Source organism: Leuresthes tenuis, unplaced genomic scaffold (genome assembly GCF_036924035.1).
Source record: "Leuresthes tenuis unplaced genomic scaffold, fLeuTen1.0.hap1 SCAF_18, whole genome shotgun sequence".
In the NCBI taxonomy this organism is placed as follows: Eukaryota; Metazoa; Chordata; class Actinopteri; order Atheriniformes; family Atherinopsidae; genus Leuresthes; species Leuresthes tenuis.
In genome coordinates this window covers 7,118,522-7,138,632 of record NW_027325372.1, presented here as the reverse complement: position 1 = coordinate 7,138,632, position 20,111 = coordinate 7,118,522, and the positions used below count along the sequence as shown (strand labels likewise).

Here is a 20,111-nt window from a genome sequence, read left to right as displayed (position 1 = left end):
AGCAGTTATCTATTCATTATTTTATGATTAAACAGATTATTTGAATTAAATTTAGTTGTAGACCAGATATTTTTACAAAGTTTGACTTTGTGTTGATGATTAATGACACAGAACATTAAATAATCCTCAAAATAAGATTGAAGAATAACTTGAAATTTCAACAGCAATTTGTGATTTAAACTTTTTTCATCTTCAACCAATCAGATCAAAATCACTGACGAAAATAAAACTTCTAAATAGAAAGATGTCAGCTAAAGTGTTTTTCAGCACTTTCCTCATGAATCAAAGCTATTTAAGTGAACATGTTCCTCGATCTTATAAAGTTCACACTTTTAAATCACAAATAAACCATTTTTTTTATTTTTTGTTAAAAAAAAAGAAGCGACGAACACTGTTGGTTCCAAAAAGATCCTTTTTTTCTCACTTTGTTGAATAATTACCACAGATTATACCTGATAAAGTCCTGGCTGACTGTGCTTTGTCTATACAGTTTAACAGTCAGACACCCCATAATGAGAAAAAAATGGATTCTTTTTCAAGCTGTTTACTGAGGATTTTCTGCAACTGACACATAGTTTCAGGGCATTTTAATGTCAATAATTGCTATAATGCTATGAAAATGTTCCGTGAATGAAAATGACCTTGTTTTATGTTCATGGTAATTACTCTGTTTCAGGAATGAGATGTCTGACTTTATGGGCTTTTTTTTAGACTAATGAGTTTTGTCATGTGCTCCTCAAAAAATGACTCAGAGTTGTCTGTTTGAATAAAGTGAAAAAAATATTTATACTAACTATATCATTCAATTTGATGAAAAAAGGAATAGTTTTCATTTTCAGAGTTCAGGCTGAAGAAGAGATTTATCGGTGCATTTACTCTTTAAACTTTGATACAACTTTAATTAATCATTTCAGCTTGACATTAAATCAGTCCGGTATTGTCTTTAAGAATTCTTCATGTACAAATTCCTTTCTCAAAAATCAGTAAAGCTTCCCCAAGCCGTAGTCCCGGATATTAAGAAAGTATAGGAGTCAAATTTAATGAGTAAATTTTTATTGTCTGAATATAGTTAAATGATAAACATTCCAAAGTAAACAAGACTGTGTGATAATCTTAAAAGTTAAAGAGAAAAAGGCCTGCAGAATGATAACATAAGAGAATGAAAAGAATAACTGAGTCCCAGTGAGTCAGGTCAGGACTGGGAACACTGGTCTCTCGTCAGTGTCTCTGTGACTGGAGTCTGGGAGCCCTGGGTGGCCTCACAGGTCACAGAGCCCACCTTCCCCCACTGGTCTGCAGTGAGCCTCAGGGTGCTGCTCCAGCTGTAGAGGCCGTCCTTCTGCAGCACCCCGGGGCTCCCGCTCTCCTCCCAGCTGATGCTGCTGCTGCTTCTGCTGCTGCCGTCCACCTTCCAGGACAGACTCCAGCCTGAGGGGAAGCCCTTGTTGGCCAGACACATGAGGGTGGCCTTCTTCTGCTGCTGCAGCTCCTCTGTGGAGGGGGGCAGCACCGTCAGGGTGGGACGGACATCACCTAGAAGACACCAATTGGTTTTAGAACAGGGACCATACAGCTTTCAACTGAATGCGAGACACGTGGACACTTATCGTTTCACAGATGAGTTTCGTCCTTTAAGGAGTTTCAGTTAGATGGTTTCCTTCTCCATCAGTCACTGATTCACACATTGTTTCACTTCCCTTTCAGAAAGCTCTCATGCACATCCGCACAGAGACTCCTGACATGAACTTAAATATGTTAAAGTACCAACTTTAAGAAGCTAACTTTAACAGTTTAAAAGAGTTAACAGAAACTTGATTATTTCATAATAACTGTAACACAGAGACTAAACTGCATTAATTTAGTTTTTTTAACATTCGCTGTTAGTTCATCAAAATCCTGGTACAAGCATCCTTGCTGTCACATTCAAGAAACAATGAACCTTTCTGATCATTTCCACTGTTAAAATAAACTATGAGCTGGAAAATATACAAGGACTATATTCAAAATGTAATAGATTTCAAACCATGATAGAAAAAAACTTTGAAACTAAGTTTGAGAAAGTTAGAATCATTTTCAGACATCACAGATTTGGCAGGATTGTTGAACATGTCCTTCAGTCACACTGTTCAGAATAAGTTTGACTCAACTCAGATGTGTCGACAAAACAAAGAATTCAATAAATTACACGAATGATTGTTTTGTTACCGTTAAAGTTGTTTCAAACCTTAACTGGAGCATGTGAAGAAAGGTTAATTAAATACTTTCTGCTGAAATGGAATCTAAGAGAGGAGAACCAGAAGTAATATATTGATTTAAAATTGATTTCACTCGTCCTATAAAAAAAGTATCTCTTGCTACAAATATTAGAAAAAACACAGATATGACCTTCAGATTTGTAGTTTGTAGCAGTTTTTAGAGACTTACTTCCAACATCCAGTCTGGTTCCTCCACCGAACGTGTACCACAGTGATACAAACTGATTGAGTCGTCGTACAAAAACCTCTGACAGCAGAGAGACGCGGCTCTCTGACTTTGGACACAACAAACTAAACTTTGTCTGAAAAAACTAAATGTAAAAGTCTTCAGATGTTGTTTATCTAAATGTCTTAATTTTTTTCACATTTAGAAATATGCTGATGATATTTCTATTTGTCCTTCCAGTTTTAGAAATTAGGTGTATTTCAACCTATTGATCCAGAATTATACCAGAGAGCTTAAAACAAATATTTTTAAAGAATTACATGTTGGTAGAATAAAAGACTTAAGATCTACATCATAAAAATGTATCCAATATTAAACTTACTTCCAAGTTCCAGTCGGGTTCCTCCACCAAAAGTCCACCACAGTGATACAAACTGGTTGAGTCGTCATACAAAAACCTCTGACAGCAGAGAGAAGCGGCTCTCTGACTTTGGACTCAACAAACTCAAGACAAACAGTTTCCACCTGTAAAACACAGCTGGCTGATGTCAGAAAAAGCTACAACAGACTGCCAGCTATTTAAAAACTGATTAATCTATTCTATTTCATTAATATGTATTTGTGATTTTGTCATTAAGTAAGTCAAATTAACACTGTTTGTTTTTTAAAAACAATAAAAACTAAAAATGAATTTACATATGTGTTCTAACACAACAAATAAAAAAGGCAGCAGTGACATCTTTCAATAAATGGAATAATTAATTGATAAACAGCATCATCAGATTGATCCAAGTCCCTGTTGGAGTCATTCAGAGCATTTCCATAGAGAGCCACTTTGCATCAGCAGCACCATGCTCCAGTGCTCTGGGAGAGTTTATAGTCCTGAGAGTTGAACACTGGATGACTGACAGCTGACCTTCATGACAACAGCAGCCACAGAAATCCTCCTCATCAAAAACATGACTTTGATCTGCGTCCTCATCTGGACTCTCCTCTGCTTCACTCAGGGTGAGGAAAATCATTTTCCTGTGATGTGAGAATCATTTGGAGTGTAGCTGAGTTTCACCTCACCGTCTCATGTCCAGTGTTTCTTCTCTCTCCTCAGGGTCTGTTGGACAAAGTGTTGTCTTGACTCAGCCAGCAGCCAAATCAGTGCAGCTCGGTCAAACTGCTTCTATTGACTGTAAGGCAAATCCAGAAGTAGTTCAGTACTCTGGATCACAATACTATCTGGCCTGGTACCATCAGAAATCTGGAGAAGCTCCTAAAGCTCTGATCTACTTGACATCAGACAGATTTTCAGGAATCTCCTCCAGATTAAGTGGAAGTGGAGCAGGGAATGGAGTTGACTTCACTCTGACCATCAGTGGAGTTCAGGCTGAAGATGCAGGAGTTTATTACTGTCAGAGTTATCACAGTGGCCCCGTGTTCACACAGTGAAAAAGCATCGTACAAAAACCTCCTTCAGTCAGATTCAGCCAAAACTGAAATAACTTCTGCAGCTGGAAGCTGCTGCAGACTGATACAGTTCACTAAACACACACTCACAAGCATTATGTTTCACTTTTACAAACATCAAAACATAAGAATTCAATTAATAATTGTCATAATCTTCCCATAACAATAGTTCCACCTTCAGACCAAATGTGACATCTTTAAACTTTAAACAAACTTCTTACTCTGAACAAAAGCTGCATTTATACAACAAGATTTGATTTATTTTGTATTTGTAGTTTCAGGTTTGACACATTAGGACCAAGATTCCTGTGGCATGAAGTTTATAGCAACAATCTAAAAGGATGAATTAAAGCTAGATATTACTGTCAGTCTGACATCATCAAATACAAAACAAATACCATGAATGATGAAGCTGTTGTTTGTTCTTTCCTTTCTTTTTTTAGCTAAAACTGAAGCTATGTGGTTAAGAATAAAATCATATTTTCATTTCAGAGTTAATTTAGTCTAATTGACCTGATGTGAGAAGAAATTCAACAGTTTTCTTTCCTTCTACCTGGACACTAAAGTGACAGGTTCTTTTTAAGAGTTTAACGTAGTGTTATGCTGAGATAAATTCAACAAGGATGATCATTTATTAAATCATCCTCTGCACAATTAAATGTCAAGCTGAGAATCTACATGAAGATGATGTAACAGTCAGCTGTCCAAGCAGAGAGGAGGAAACATCCTGACATGTAGAGGACAGCTACAGCTGACTGACTCTGTGTGTTTGCATATGTGTCCTGCCTCTCTGCTCCCAGATGTTAAGAGGTCAGTGTTGATCAGTGGCTGTCCAGACCTTTCAGAGACACTGACACACCAGCAGCACAATGATGATGTCACTGACTCTACTGCTGACCACCCTGGGGCTCCTTGTTCAGGGTGAGACTCTCTTCTTAAAGCTCTGCTTCAGGATACAACCAGGTTCACCACAATGATGTTCTGCTATGATGGAGAAACACTGAAACAAGCAGCATTGACCTTCTTCCATCTATTCTTCATGTTAAAGAAATCATCCTCTTCTGTTTGGATGTTGATGATCTTTCCTCAAGCTGAATTTGTCTTGATAACTATTCTCATCTTTCTCATATTTTCCAGGTTCATCAGGACAAATCTTAGTGACTCAGACTCCTGGATCTCAGTCTGTTGTTCCAGGAAACACTTTCTCCATCAGATGTAAAACCAGCACAAGTGTTAGTAGCTACCTCCACTGGTACCTCCAGAAACCTGGAGAAGCTCCTAAACTCCTGATTTATTTAGCTACAAATCGTCAGTCTGGAGTTTCAGATCGTTTCAGTGGAAGTGGATCTGGGACTGACTTCACTCTGACCATCAGCAGAGTTCAGGCTGAAGATTCAGGAGTTTATTACTGTCAGCAGGGTTACAGCCCACCGTTCACACAGTGATACAACGTCGTACAAAAACCTCCCTCAGCTGGAGAGGAACTGATCTGATCAACAGCTGCACTGAAACTAAAAACACACAAAGCTGCTCTAAATTATAAGGCCACAATGTATCAGGAGTTATCTATTTATTATTTTATGATCAAACAGATTATTTGAATTAAGTAATTTTGTTTTAGACCAGATATTTTTACAAAGTTTGACTTTGTGTTGATGATCAGTGACACAGAACATTAAATAATCCTCAAAATAAGATTGAAGAATAACTTGAAATTTCAACAGCAATTTAAGATTTAAACTCTATTTGTCTTCAACCAATCAGATCAAAATCACTGACGAAAATAAAACTTCTAAATAGAAAGATGTCTGCTAAAGTGTTTTTCAGCACTTTCCTTATGAATCAAAGCTATTTAAGTGAACATGTTCCTCGATCTTATAAAGTTCACACTTTTAAATCACAAATAAACCATTTTTTTTATTTTTTGTGAATAAAAAAGAAGCGACAAACACTGTCAACTCCAAAAAGATCCTTTTTTTCTCACTTTGTTGAATAATTACCACAGATTATACCTGATAAAGTCCTGGCTGACTGTGCTTTGTCTATACAGTTTAACAGTCAGACACCCCATAATGAGAAAAAAATGGATTCTTTTTCAAGCTGTTTACTGAGGATTTTCTGCAACTGACACATAGTTTCAGGGCATTTTAATGTCAATAATTGCTATAATGCTATGAAAATGTTCCGTGAATGAAAATGACCTTGTTTTATGTTCATGGTAATTACTCTGTTTCAGGAATGAGATGTCTGACTTTATGGGCTTTTTTTGAGACTAATGAATTTTGTCATGTGCTCCTCAAAAAATGACTCAGAGTTGTCTGAATAAAGTGAAAAAAATATTTATACTAACTATATCATTCAATTTGATGAAAAAAGGAATAGTTTTAATTTTCAGAGTTCAGGCTGAAGAAGAGATTTATCGGTGCATTTACTCTTTAAACTGTGATACAACTTTAATTAATAATTTCAGCTTGACATTAAATTAGACCGGTATTGTCTTAAAGAATCCTTCATGTACAAATTCCTTTCTCAAAAATCAGTAAAGATTCCCCAAGCCGTAGTCCCGGATATTAAGAAAGTATAGGAGTCAAATTTAATGAGTAAATCTTTATTGTCTGAATATAGTTAAATGATAAACATTCCAAAGTAAACAAGACTGTGTGATAATCTTAAAAGTTAAAGAGAAAAAGGCCTGCAGAATGATAACATAAGAGAATGAAAAGAATAACTGAGTCCCAGTGAGTCAGGTCAGGACTGGGAACACTGGTCTCTCGTCAGTGTCTCTGCGACTGGAGTCTGGGAGCCCTGGGTGGCCTCACAGGTCACAGAGCCCACCTTCCCCCACTGGTCTGCAGTGAGCCTCAGGGTGCTGCTCCAGCTGTAGAGGCCGTCCTTCTGCAGCACCCCGGGGCTCCCGCTCTCCTCCCAGCTGATGCTGCTGCTGCTTCTGCTGCTGCCGTCCACCTTCCAGGACAGACTCCAGCCTGAGGGGAAGCCCTTGTTGGCCAGACACATGAGGGTGGCCTTCTTCTGCTGCTGCAGCTCCTCTGTGGAGGGGGGCAGCACCGTCAGGGTGGGGACGACTCGACCCACTGGAAGAAGAGACAAAGAGACGACATGAAGAAGGTTTGTAAAACAAGCAAACTTATTGCACCCTGTTGGCTGTTGAAGAGAAAGCTGCTGGTTTTGTTAGTCTTCCCCAAGCTGGATGAACCTCAGCTTTCACTTCCCTGTAACAGCTCAGTAACTACGGCAACAGACGAGCATCACCAATGAACCATGGCAACAGAAAGGTTTCAGTACTAAATATAAAATGTTCTAAGCAGAAAAGTCTCATCTCACTTTTATGAACAAACTTAAACATCAGAGTTGAAAATGATGCAGTAAATCAAGAATAAGAAGATCTTCATCGATCCTCCACATTCTCAGTTCAAATCTAATTAAATATAAACATTCACACAAGGCAAAACTGGGGAATCATGACCTTAAAAAATGAAGAAGAAACTTTTCAAAACATGGAATCATTTCCCAGTTAAAAACACAAATGATATTGATGAAGAAATTGATGACATTAGCTGCAATAATTCTACATTAAATGCTTTTACAATGTTACCTGCAATTATAATTTTCTATCCATGAGTAATACGAAGCAAAACATGATGCAATAATTTACAACATATTTAAGATGGTCATTTAAAACATGCAAAAAATATATTTTTACAGCATTAAATTACATTTTACATTAAAAAATACTTTTATTTTCTGTCAAGAATGTAACTTTCTAACAAAATCATGAAAAAAGAAGGTCCGTCATAAAAAAATATATATTTTAAACTCAGTGTCGCGATGCAAACACATTTGAAATTACCATTACTAAAATAGATATAATTAGAAGATTCTTGTTTTAATTGAAGTTGTTCTGAATCACTCTGAGGTCACAGTCACCAGAAAAACACAATATTCTAAGTATCATCCAATACATTCACATAAAGCACTTCTTTATTGATTTAAAGTAGAATAAAAGTTGAATTTTGTTTTGTTTAGAAGATAAAGGCACTTACAGTTAACTTCCAGTCTGGTTCCTCCACCAAAAGTCCTCCACAGTGATACAAACTGGTTGAGTCGTCGTACAAAAACCTCTGACAGCAGAGAGACGCGGCTTTCTGACTTTGGACCCAACAAACTCAACACAAACAGTTTCCACCTGTAAAACACAGCTGGCTGATGTCAGAAAAAGCTACAACAGACTGCCAGATATTTAAAAACTGATTAATCTATTCTATTTCATTAATGTGTATTTGTGATTTTGTCATTAAGTAAGTCAAATTAACAATAATTGTTATTTGTAAAACAATAAAAACTAAAAATTAATTCACATATATATTCTAAGACAACAAATAAAAAAGGCAGCAGTGACATCTTTCAATAAATAGAATAATCAGTTGATAAATGCCATCATCAGATTGATCCAAGTCCCTGTTGGAGTCATTCAGAGCATTTCCATAGAGAGCCACTTTGCATCAGCAGCACCATGCTCCAGTGCTCTGGGAGAGTTTATAGTCCTGAGAGTTGAACACTGGATGACTGACAGCTGTCCTTCATGACAACAGAAGCCACAGAAATCCTCCTCATCAAAAACATGACTTTGATCTGCGTCCTCATCTGGACTCTCCTCTGCTTCACTCAGGGTGAGGAAAATCATTTTCCTGTGATGTGAGAATCATTTGGAGTGTAGCTGAGTTTCACCTCACCGTCTCATGTCCAGTGTTTCTTCTCTCTCCTCAGGGTCTGTTGGACAAAGTGTTGTCTTGACTCAGCCAGCAGCCAAATCAGTGCAGCTCGGTCAAACTGTTTCTATTGACTGTAAGGCCAGTCCAAAAGTAGCTCACTACTTTGGTTCAAAGTACTACCTGGCCTGGTACCATCAGAAATCTGGAGAAGCTCCTAAAGCTCTGATCTACAGAACATCAGACAGATTTTCAGGAATCTCCTCCAGATTCAGTGGAAGTGGAGCAGGGAATGGAGTCGACTTCACTCTGACCATCAGTGGAGTTCAGGCTGAAGATGCAGGAGTTTATTACTGTCAGAGTTATCACAGTGGCCCCGTGTTCACACAGTGAAAAAGCATCGTACAAAAACCTCCTTCAGTCAGATTCAGCCAAAACTGAAATAACTTCTGCAGCTGGAAGCTGCTGCAGACTGATACAGTTCACTAAACACACACTCACATGCATTATGTTTCACTTTTACAAACATCAAAACATAAGAATTCAATTAATAATTGTCATAATCTTCCCATAACAATAGTTCCACCTTCAGACCAAATGTGGCATCTTTAAACTTTAAACAAACTTCTTACTCTGAACAAAAGCTGCATTTATACAACAAGATTTGATTTATTTTGTATTTGTAGTTTCAGGTTTGACACATTAGGGCCAAGATTCCTGTGGCATGAAGTTTATAGCAACAATCTAAAAGGATGAATTAAAGCAAGATATTACTGTCAGTCTGACATCAACAAATACAAAACAAATACCATGAATGATGAAGCTGTTGTTTGTTCTTTCTTTTCTTTTGTTTCTTGATGAAACTGAAGCTATGTGGTTAAGAATAAAATCACTTTTTCATTTCAGAGTTAATTTAGTCTAATTGACCTGATGTGAGAAGAAATTCAACAGTTTTCTTTCCTTCTACCTGGACACTAAAGCGACAGGTTATTTTTAATAGTTTAACGTAGTGTTATGCTGAGATAAATTCAACAAGGATGATCATTTATTAAATCATCCTCTGCACAATTAAATGTCAAGCTGAGAATCTACATGAAGATGATGTAACAGTCAGCTGTCCAAGCAGAGAGGAGGAAACATCCTGACATGTAGAGGACAGCTACAGCTGACTGACTCTGTGTGTTTGCATATGTGTCCTGCCTCTCTGCTCCCAGATGTTAAGAGGTCAGTGTTGATCAGTGGCTGTCCAGACCTTTCAGAGACACTGACACACCAGCAGCACAATGATGATGTCACTGACTCTACTGCTGACCACCCTGGGGCTCCTTGTTCAGGGTGAGACTCTCTTCTTAAAGCTCTGCTTCAGGATACAACCAGGTTCACCACAATGATGTTCTGCTATGATGGAGAAACACTGAAACAAGCAGCATTGACCTTCTCCCATCTATTCTCCATGTTAAAGAAATCATCCTCTTCTGTTTGGATGTTGATAATCTTTCCTCAAGTTGAATTTGTCTTGATAACTATTCTCATCTTTCTCATATTTTCCAGGTTCATCAGGACAAATCTTAGTGACTCAGACTCCTGGATCTCAGTCTGTTGTTCCAGGAAACACTTTCTCCATCAGATGTAAAACCAGTTCAACTGTTTATAGCTTCCTCCACTGGTACCTCCAGAAACCTGGAGAAGCTCCGAAACTCCTGATCCGTTCTGCTACAAATCGTCAGTCTGGAGTTTCAGATCGTTTCAGTGGAAGTGGATCTCGGACTGATTACTCTCTGACCATCAGCAGAGTTCAGGCTGAAGATTCAGGAGTTTATTACTGTCAGCAGGGTTACAGCACACCGTTCACACAGTGATACAACGTCGTACAAAAACCTCCCTCAGCTGGAGAGGAACTGATCTGATCAACAGCTGCACTGAAACTAAAAACACACAAAGCTGCTCTAAATGATAAAGCCACAATGTATCAGCAGTTATCTATTCATTATTTTATGATTAAACAGATTATTTGAATTAAATTTAGTTGTAGACCAGATATTTTTACAAAGTTTGACTTTGTGTTGATGATTAATGACACAGAACATTAAATAATCCTCAAAATAAGATTGAAGAATAACTTGAAATTTCAACAGCAATTTGTGATTTAAACTTTTTTCATCTTCAACCAATCAGATCAAAATCACTGACGAAAATAAAACTTCTAAATAGAAAGATGTCAGCTAAAGTGTTTTTCAGCACTTTCCTCATGAATCAAAGCTATTTAAGTGAACATGTTCCTCGATCTTATAAAGTTCACACTTTTAAATCACAAATAAACCATTTTTTTTATTTTTTGTTAAAAAAAAAGAAGCGACGAACACTGTTGGTTCCAAAAAGATCCTTTTTTTCTCACTTTGTTGAATAATTACCACAGATTATACCTGATAAAGTCCTGGCTGACTGTGCTTTGTCTATACAGTTTAACAGTCAGACACCCCATAATGAGAAAAAAATGGATTCTTTTTCAAGCTGTTTACTGAGGATTTTCTGCAACTGACACATAGTTTCAGGGCATTTTAATGTCAATAATTGCTATAATGCTATGAAAATGTTCCGTGAATGAAAATGACCTTGTTTTATGTTCATGGTAATTACTCTGTTTCAGGAATGAGATGTCTGACTTTATGGGCTTTTTTTTAGACTAATGAGTTTTGTCATGTGCTCCTCAAAAAATGACTCAGAGTTGTCTGTTTGAATAAAGTGAAAAAAATATTTATACTAACTATATCATTCAATTTGATGAAAAAAGGAATAGTTTTCATTTTCAGAGTTCAGGCTGAAGAAGAGATTTATCGGTGCATTTACTCTTTAAACTTTGATACAACTTTAATTAATCATTTCAGCTTGACATTAAATCAGTCCGGTATTGTCTTTAAGAATTCTTCATGTACAAATTCCTTTCTCAAAAATCAGTAAAGCTTCCCCAAGCCGTAGTCCCGGATATTAAGAAAGTATAGGAGTCAAATTTAATGAGTAAATTTTTATTGTCTGAATATAGTTAAATGATAAACATTCCAAAGTAAACAAGACTGTGTGATAATCTTAAAAGTTAAAGAGAAAAAGGCCTGCAGAATGATAACATAAGAGAATGAAAAGAATAACTGAGTCCCAGTGAGTCAGGTCAGGACTGGGAACACTGGTCTCTCGTCAGTGTCTCTGTGACTGGAGTCTGGGAGCCCTGGGTGGCCTCACAGGTCACAGAGCCCACCTTCCCCCACTGGTCTGCAGTGAGCCTCAGGGTGCTGCTCCAGCTGTAGAGGCCGTCCTTCTGCAGCACCCCGGGGCTCCCGCTCTCCTCCCAGCTGATGCTGCTGCTGCTTCTGCTGCTGCCGTCCACCTTCCAGGACAGACTCCAGCCTGAGGGGAAGCCCTTGTTGGCCAGACACATGAGGGTGGCCTTCTTCTGCTGCTGCAGCTCCTCTGTGGAGGGGGGCAGCACCGTCAGGGTGGGACGGACATCACCTAGAAGACACCAATTGGTTTTAGAACAGGGACCATACAGCTTTCAACTGAATGCGAGACACGTGGACACTTATCGTTTCACAGATGAGTTTCGTCCTTTAAGGAGTTTCAGTTAGATGGTTTCCTTCTCCATCAGTCACTGATTCACACATTGTTTCACTTCCCTTTCAGAAAGCTCTCATGCACATCAGCACAGAGACTCCTGACATGAACTTAAATATGTTAAAGTACCAACTTTGAGCAGCTAACTTTAACAGTTTAAAAGATTTAACAGAAACTTGATTATTTCATAATCACTGTAACACAGAGACTAAACTGCATTAATTTAGTTTTTTTAACATTCGCTGTTAGTTCATCAAAATCCTGGTACAAGCATCCTTGCTGTCACATTCAAGAAACAATGAACCTTTCTGATCATTTCCACTGTTAAAATAAACTATGAGCTTGAAAATATACAAGGACTATATTCAAAATGTAATAGATTTCAAACCATGATAGAAAAAAACTTTGAAACTAAGTCTGAAAAAGTTAGAATCATTTTCAGACATCACAGATTTGGCAGGATTGTTGAACATGTCCTTCAGTCACACTGTTCAGAATAAGTTTGACTCAACTCAGATGTGTCGAGAAAACAAAGAATTCAATAAATCACACGAATGATTGTTTTGTTACCGTTAAAGTTGTTTCAAACATTAACTGGAGCATGTGAAGAAAGGTTAATTAAATACTTTCTGCTGAAATGGAATCTAAGAGAGGAGAACCAGAAGTAATATATTGATTTAAAAATGATTTCACTCGTCCCATAAAAAAGGTATCTCTTGCTACAAATATTAGAAAAAACACAGATATGACCTTCAGATTTGTAGTTTGTAGCAGTTTTTAGAGACTTACTTCCAACATCCAGTCTGGTTCCTCCACCGAACGTGTACCACAGTGATACAAACTGGTTGAGTCGTCGTACAAAAACCTCTGACAGCAGAGAGACGCGGCTCTCTGACTTTGCACACAACAAACTCAACTTTGTCTGAAAAAACTAAATGTAAAAGTCTTCAGATGTTGTTTATCTAAATGTCTGAATGTTTTTCACATTCAGGATTATGTCGATATTATTTCTATTTGTCCCTCCAGTTTTAGAAATTAGGTGTATTTCTAACCTATTGATCCAGAATTATACCAGAGAGCTTAAAACAAATATTTTTAAAGAATTACATGTTGGTAGAATAAAAGAGTTAAGATCTACAGCATAAAAATGTATCAAATATTCGACTTACTTCCAAGTTCCAGTCTGGTTCCTCCACCAAAAGTCCACCACAGTGATACAAACTGGTTGAGTCGTCGTACAAAAACCTCTGACAGCACAGAGACGCGGCTCTCTGACTTTGGACTCAACAAACTCAAGACAAACAGTTTCCACCTGTAAAACACAGCTGGCTGATGTCAGAAAAAGCTACAACAGACTGCCAGATATCTAAAAAATTATTAATCTATTCTATTTCATTAATATGTATTTGTGATTTTGTCATAAAGTAAGTCAAATTAACACTGTTTGTTTTTTAAAAACAATAAAAACTAAAAATGAATTTACATATGTGTTCTAACGCAACAAATAAAAAAGGCAGCAGTGATATCTTTCAATAAATGGAATAATTAATTGATAAACAGCATCATCAGATTGATCCAAGTCCCTGTTGGAGTCATTCAGAGCATTTCCATAGAGAGCCACTTTGCATCAGCAGCACCATGCTCCAGTGCTCTGGGAGAGTTTATAGTCCTGAGAGTTGAACACTGGATGACTGACAGCTGACCTTCATGACAACAGCAGCCACAGAAATCCTCCTCATCAAAAACATGACTTTGATCTGCGTCCTCATCTGGACTCTCCTCTGCTTCACTCAGGGTGAGGAAAATCATTTTCCTGTGATGTGAGAATCATTTGGAGTGTAGCTGAGTTTCACCTCATCGTCTCATGTCCAGTGTTTCTTCTCTCTCCTCAGGGTCTGTTGGACAAAGTGTTGTCTTGACTCAGCCAGCAGCCAAATCAGTGCAGCTCGGTCAAACTGCTTCTATTGACTGTAAGGCAAATCCAGAAGTAGTTCAGTACTCTGGATCACAATACTTCCTGGCCTGGTACCATCAGAAATCTGGAGAAGCTCCTAAAGCTCTGATCTACTTCACATCAGACAGATTTTCAGGAATCTCCTCCAGATTCAGTGGAAGTGGAGCAGGGAATGGAGTTGACTTCACTCTGACCATCAGTGGAGTTCAGGCTGAAGATGCAGGAGTTTATTACTGTCAGAGTTATCACAGTGGCCCCGTGTTCACACAGTGAAAAAGCATCGTACAAAAACCTCCTTCAGTCAGATTCAGCCAAAACTGAAATAACTTCTGCAGCTGGAAGCTGCTGCAGACTGATACAGTTCACTAAACACACACTCACAAGCATTATGTTTCACTTTTACAAACATCAAAACATAAGAATTCAATTAATAATTGTCATAATCTTCCCATAACAATAGTTCCACCTTCAGACCAAATGTGGCATCTTTAAACATTAAACAAACTTCTTACTCTGAACAAAAGCTACATTTATAGGACAAGATTTGATTTATTTTGTATTTGTAGTTTCAGGTTTGACACATTAGGGCCAAGATTCCTGTGGCATGAAGTTTATAGCAACAATCTAAAAGGATGAATTAAAGCTAGATATTACTGTCAGTCTGACATCAACAAATACAAAACAAATACCATGAATGATGAAGCTGTTGTTTGTTCTTTCTTTTCTTTTTTTTTTTTTAGCTAAAACTGAAGCTATGTGGTTAAGAATAAAATCACATTTTCATTTCAGAGTTAATTTAGTCTAATTGACCTGATGTGAGAAGAAATTCAACAGTTTTCTTTCCTTCTACCTGGACACTAAAGCGACAGGTTATTTTTAATAGTTTAACGTAGTGTTATGCTGAGATAAATTCAACCAGGATGATCATTTATTAAATCATCCTCTGCACAATTAAATGTCAAGCTGAGAATCTACATGAAGATGATGTAACAGTCAGCTGTCCAAGCAGAGAGGAGGAAACATCCTGACATGTAGAGGACAGCTACAGCTGACTGACTCTGTGTGTTTGCATATGTGTCCTGCCTCTCTGCTCCCAGATGTTAAGAGGTCAGTGTTGATCAGTGGCTGTCCAGACCTTTCAGAGACACTGACACACCAGCAGCACAATGATGATGTCACTGACTCTACTGCTGACCACCCTGGGGCTCCTTGTTCAGGGTGAGACTCTCTTCTTAAAGCTCTGCTTCAGGATACAACCAGGTTCACCACAATGATGTTCTGCTATGATGGAGAAACACTGAAACAAGCAGCACTGACCTTCTTCCATCTATTCTCCATGTTAAAGAAATCATCCTCTTCTGTTTGGATGTTGATGATCTTTCCTCAAGCTGAATTTGTCTTGATAACTATTCTCATCTTTCTCATATTTTCCAGGTTCATCAGGACAAATCTTAGTGACTCAGACTCCTGGATCTCAGTCTGTTGTTCCAGGAAACACTGTCTCCATCAGATGTAAAACCAGCACAAGTGTTAGTAGCTACCTCCACTGGTACCTCCAGAAACCTGGAGAAGCTCCTAAATTCCTGATCCGTTCTGCTACAACTCGTCAGTCTGGAGTTTCCGATCGTTTCAGTTGAAGTGGATCTGGGACTGACTTCACTCTGACCATCAGCAGAGTTCAGGCTGAAGATTCAGGAGTTTATTACTGTCAGCAGGGTTACAGCACACCGTTCACACAGTGATACAACGTCGTACAAAAACCTCCCTCAGCTGGAGAGGAACTGATCTGATCAACAGCTGCACTGAAACTAAAAACACACAAAGCTGCTCTAAATGATAAAGCCACAATGTATCAGCAGTTATCTATTTATTATTTTATGATTAAACAGATTATTTAGATTTTATAATTTTGTTTTCGACCAGATATTTTTACAAAGTTTGACTTTGTGTTGATGATTAATGACACAGAACATTAAACAATCATCAAAATAAGATTGAAGAATAACTTGAAATTTCAACAGCAATTTATGATTTAAAATTTCTTCATCTTCAAACAATCAGATCAAAATCACTGACGAAAATAAAACTTCTAAATAGAAAGATGTCTTATAAAGTGTTTTTCAGCACTTTCCTTAGGAATCAAAGCTATTTAAGTGAACATGTTCCTCGATCTTATAAAGTTCACACTTTTAAATCACAAATAAACCATTTTTTTTTCTTTTTTGTTAAAAAAAAAGAAGCGACGAACACTGTTGGTTCCAAAAAGATCCTTTTTTTCTCTCTTTGTTGAATAATTACCACAGATTATACCTGATAAAGTCCTGGCTGACTGCTTTGTCTATACAGTTTAACAGTCAGACACCCCATAATGAGAAAAAAATGGATTCTGTTTCAAGCTGTTTACTGAGGATTTTCTGCAACTGACACATAGTTTCAGGGCATTTTAATGTCAATAATTGCTATAATGCTATGAAAATGTTCCTTGAATGAAAATGAACTTGTTTTATGTTCATGGTAATTACTCTGTTTCAGGAATGAGATGTCTGACTTTATGGGCTTTTTTTGAGACTATTGAGTTTTGTCATGTGCTCCTCAAAAAATGACTCAGAGTTGTCTGTTTGAATATCGTGAAAAAAATATTTATACTAACTATATCATTCAATTTGATGAAAAAAAAGAATCGTTTTAATCTGCAGAGTTCAGGCTGAAGAAGAGATTTATCATTACATTTACTCTTTAAACTGTGATACAACTTTAATTAATAATTTCAGCTTGACATTAAATTAGACCGGTATTGTCTTAAAGAATCCTTCATGTACAAATTCCTTTCTCAAAAATCAGTAAAGATTCCCCAAGCCGTAGTCCCGGATATTAAGAAAGTATAGGAGTCAAATTTAATGAGTAAATCTTTATTGTCTGAATATAGTTAAATGATAAACATTCCAAAGTAAACAAGACTGTGTGATAATCTTAAAAGTTAAAGAGAAAAAGGCCTGCAGAATGATAACATAAGAGAATGAAAAGAATAACTGAGTCCCAGTGAGTCAGGTCAGGACTGGGAACACTGGTCTCTCGTCAGTGTCTCTGTGACTGGAGTCTGGGAGCCCTGGGTGGCCTCACAGGTCACAGAGCCCACCTTCCCCCACTGGTCTGCAGTGAGCCTCAGGGTGCTGCTCCAGCTGTAGAGGCCGTCCTTCTGCAGCACCCCGGGGCTCCCGCTCTCCTCCCAGCTGATGCTGCTGCTGCTTCTGCTGCTGCCGTCCACCTTCCAGGACAGACTCCAGCCTGAGGGGAAGCCCTTGTTGGCCAGACACATGAGGGTGGCCTTCTTCTGCTGCTGCAGCTCCTCTGTGGAGGGGGGCAGCACCGTCAGGGTGGGACGGACATCACCTAGAAGACACCAATCGGTTTTAGAACAGGGACCATACAGCTTTCAACTGAATGCGAGACACGTGGACACTTATCGTTTCACAGATGAGTTTCGTCCTTTAAGGAGTTTCAGTTAGATGGTTTCCTTCTCCATCAGTCACTGATTCACACATTGTTTCACTTCCCTTTCAGAAAGCTCTCATGCACATCCGCACAGAGACTCCTGACATGAACTTAAATATGTTAAAGCACCAACTTTAAGCAGCTAACTTTAACAGTTTAAAAGATTTAACAGAAACTTGATTATTTCATAATCACTGTAACACAGAGACTAAACTGCATTAATTTAGTTTTTTTAACATTCGCTGTTAGTTCATCAAAATCCTGGTACAAGCATCCTTGCTGTCACATTCAAGAAACAATGAACCTTTCTGATCATTTCCACTGTTAAAATAAACTATGAGCTGGAAAATATACAAGGACTATATTCAAAATGTAATAGATTTCAAACCATGATAGAAAAAAACTTTGAAACTAAGTCTGAAAAAGTTAGAATCATTTTCAGACATCACAGATTTGGCAGGATTGTTGAACATGTCCTTCAGTCACACTGTTCAGAATAAGTTTGACTCAACTCAGATGTGTCGACAAAACAAAGAATTCAATAAATTACACGAATGATTGTTTTGTTACCGTTAAAGTTGTCTCAAACCTTAACTGGAGCATGTGAAGAAAGGTTAATTAAATACTTTCTGCTGAAATGGAATCTAAGAGAGGAGAACCAGAAGTAATATATTGATTTAAAATTGATTTCACTCGTCCCATAAAAAAGGTATCTCTTGCTACAGATATTAGAAAAAACACAGATATGACCTTCAGATTTGTAGTTTGTAGCAGTTTTTAGAGACTTACTTCCAACATCCAGTCTGGTTCCTCCACCGAACGTGTACCACAGTGATACAAACTGATTGAGTCGTCGTACAAAAACCTCTGACAGCACAGAGACGCTGGTCTCTGATTTTGGACTCAACGAACTCAAGACAAACAGTTTCCACCTGTAAAACACAGCTGGCTGATGTCAGAAAAAGCTACAACAGACTGCCAGCTATTTAAAAACTGATTAATCTATTCTATTTCATTAATATGTATTTGTGATTTTGTCATTAAGTAAGTCAAATTAACACTGTTTGTTTTTTAAAAACAATAAAAACTAAAAATGAATTTACATATGTGTTCTAACACAACAAATAAAAAAGGCAGCAGTGACATCTTTCAATAAATGGAATAATTAATTGATAAACAGCATCATCAGATTGATCCAAGTCCCTGTTGGAGTCAGTCAGAGCATTTCCATAGAGAGCCACTTTGCATCAGCAGCACCATGCTCCAGTGCTCTGGGAGAGTTTATAGTCCTGAGAGTTGAACACTGGATGACTGACAGCTGTCCTTCATGACAACAGCAGCCACAGAAATCCTCCTCATAAAAAACATGACTTTGATCTGCGTCCTCATCTGGACTCTCCTCTGCTTCACTCAGGGTGAGGAAAATCATTTTCCTGTGATGTGAGAATCATTTGGAGTGTAGCTGAGTTTCACCTCACCGTCTCATGTCCAGTGTTTCTTCTCTCTCCTCAGGGTCTGTTGGACAAAGTGTTGTCTTGACTCAGCCAGCAGCCAAATCAGTGCAGCTCGGTCAAACTGTTTCTATTAACTGTAAGGCCAGTCGACAAGTTGAAACATGTTGTTCTCCTACAAGACCCATCCTGGCCTGGTACCATCAGAAATCCGGAGAAGCTCCTAAAGCTCTGATCTACTTGACATCAGACAGATTTTCAGGAATCTCCTCCACATTCAGTGGAAGTGGAGCAGGGAATGGAGTCGACTTCACTCTGACCATCAGTGGAGTTCAGGCTGAAGATGCAGGAGTTTATTACTGTCAGAGTTATCACTGGTTAAACAGTCAGGAAGTGTTCACACAGTGAGAAAGCATCGTACAAAAACCTCCTTCAGTCAGATTCAGCCAAAACTGAAATAACTTCTGCAGCTGGAAGCTGCTGCAGACTGATACAGTTCACTAAACACACACTCACAAGCATTAAGTTTCACTTTTACAAACTTCAAAACATAAGAATTCAATAAATAATTGTCATAATCTTCCCATAACAATAGTTCCACCTTCAGACCAAATGTGGCATCTTTAAACTTTAAACAGACTTCTTACTCTGAACAAAAGCTACATTTATACGACAAGATTTGATTTGTTTTGTATTTGTAGTTTCAGGTTTGACACATTAGGGCCAAGATTCCTGTGGCATGAAGTTTATACCAACAATCTAAAAGGATGAATTAAAGCAAGATATTACTGTCAGTCTGACATCATCAAATACAAAACAAATACCATGAATGATGAAGCTGTTGTTTGTTCTTTCTTTTCTTTTTTGTTGATGAAATTGAAGCTATGTGGTTAAGAATAAAATCACATTTTCATTTCAGAGTTAATTTAGTCTAATTGACCTGATGTGAGAAGAAATTCAACAGTTTTCTTTCCTTCTACCTGGACACTAAAGCGACAGGTT

At 37.8% G+C, this 20,111-nt stretch overlaps 7 gene segments (V, D, J or C); 3 read left to right on the top strand and 4 right to left on the bottom strand.

Annotated features, from left to right (window-relative positions):
- Positions 1–1,036: 1,036 nt before the first annotated feature.
- On the bottom strand, positions 1,037–2,505 carry LOC140274959 (Ig kappa-b4 chain C region-like). The segment is given in 2 exon segments: positions 1,037–1,533; positions 2,425–2,505. A coding segment is annotated over 1 exon segment (267 nt).
- A 3,966-nt stretch (positions 2,506–6,471) lies between these two features.
- LOC140274995 (Ig kappa-b4 chain C region-like) lies at positions 6,472–8,011 on the bottom strand. The segment is given in 2 exon segments: positions 6,472–6,971; positions 7,941–8,011. A coding segment is annotated over 1 exon segment (267 nt).
- Positions 8,012–9,691: 1,680 nt separating this feature from the next.
- On the top strand, positions 9,692–10,563 carry LOC140275064 (immunoglobulin kappa variable 2-28-like). The segment is given in 2 exon segments: positions 9,692–9,941; positions 10,158–10,563. Coding segments are annotated over 2 exon segments (360 nt in total).
- Positions 10,564–11,613: 1,050 nt separating this feature from the next.
- Positions 11,614–13,455, bottom strand: LOC140274931 (Ig kappa-b4 chain C region-like). The segment is given in 2 exon segments: positions 11,614–12,110; positions 13,382–13,455. A coding segment is annotated over 1 exon segment (267 nt).
- A 464-nt stretch (positions 13,456–13,919) lies between these two features.
- Positions 13,920–14,439, top strand: LOC140274693 (immunoglobulin kappa variable 4-1-like). The segment is given in 2 exon segments: positions 13,920–14,007; positions 14,105–14,439. Coding segments are annotated over 2 exon segments (423 nt in total).
- Positions 14,440–17,059: 2,620 nt separating this feature from the next.
- Positions 17,060–18,528, bottom strand: LOC140274948 (Ig kappa-b4 chain C region-like). The segment is given in 2 exon segments: positions 17,060–17,556; positions 18,448–18,528. A coding segment is annotated over 1 exon segment (267 nt).
- Positions 18,529–19,024: 496 nt separating this feature from the next.
- On the top strand, positions 19,025–19,517 carry LOC140274691 (immunoglobulin kappa variable 4-1-like). The segment is given in 2 exon segments: positions 19,025–19,073; positions 19,171–19,517. Coding segments are annotated over 2 exon segments (396 nt in total).
- Positions 19,518–20,111: the final 594 nt, after the last annotated feature.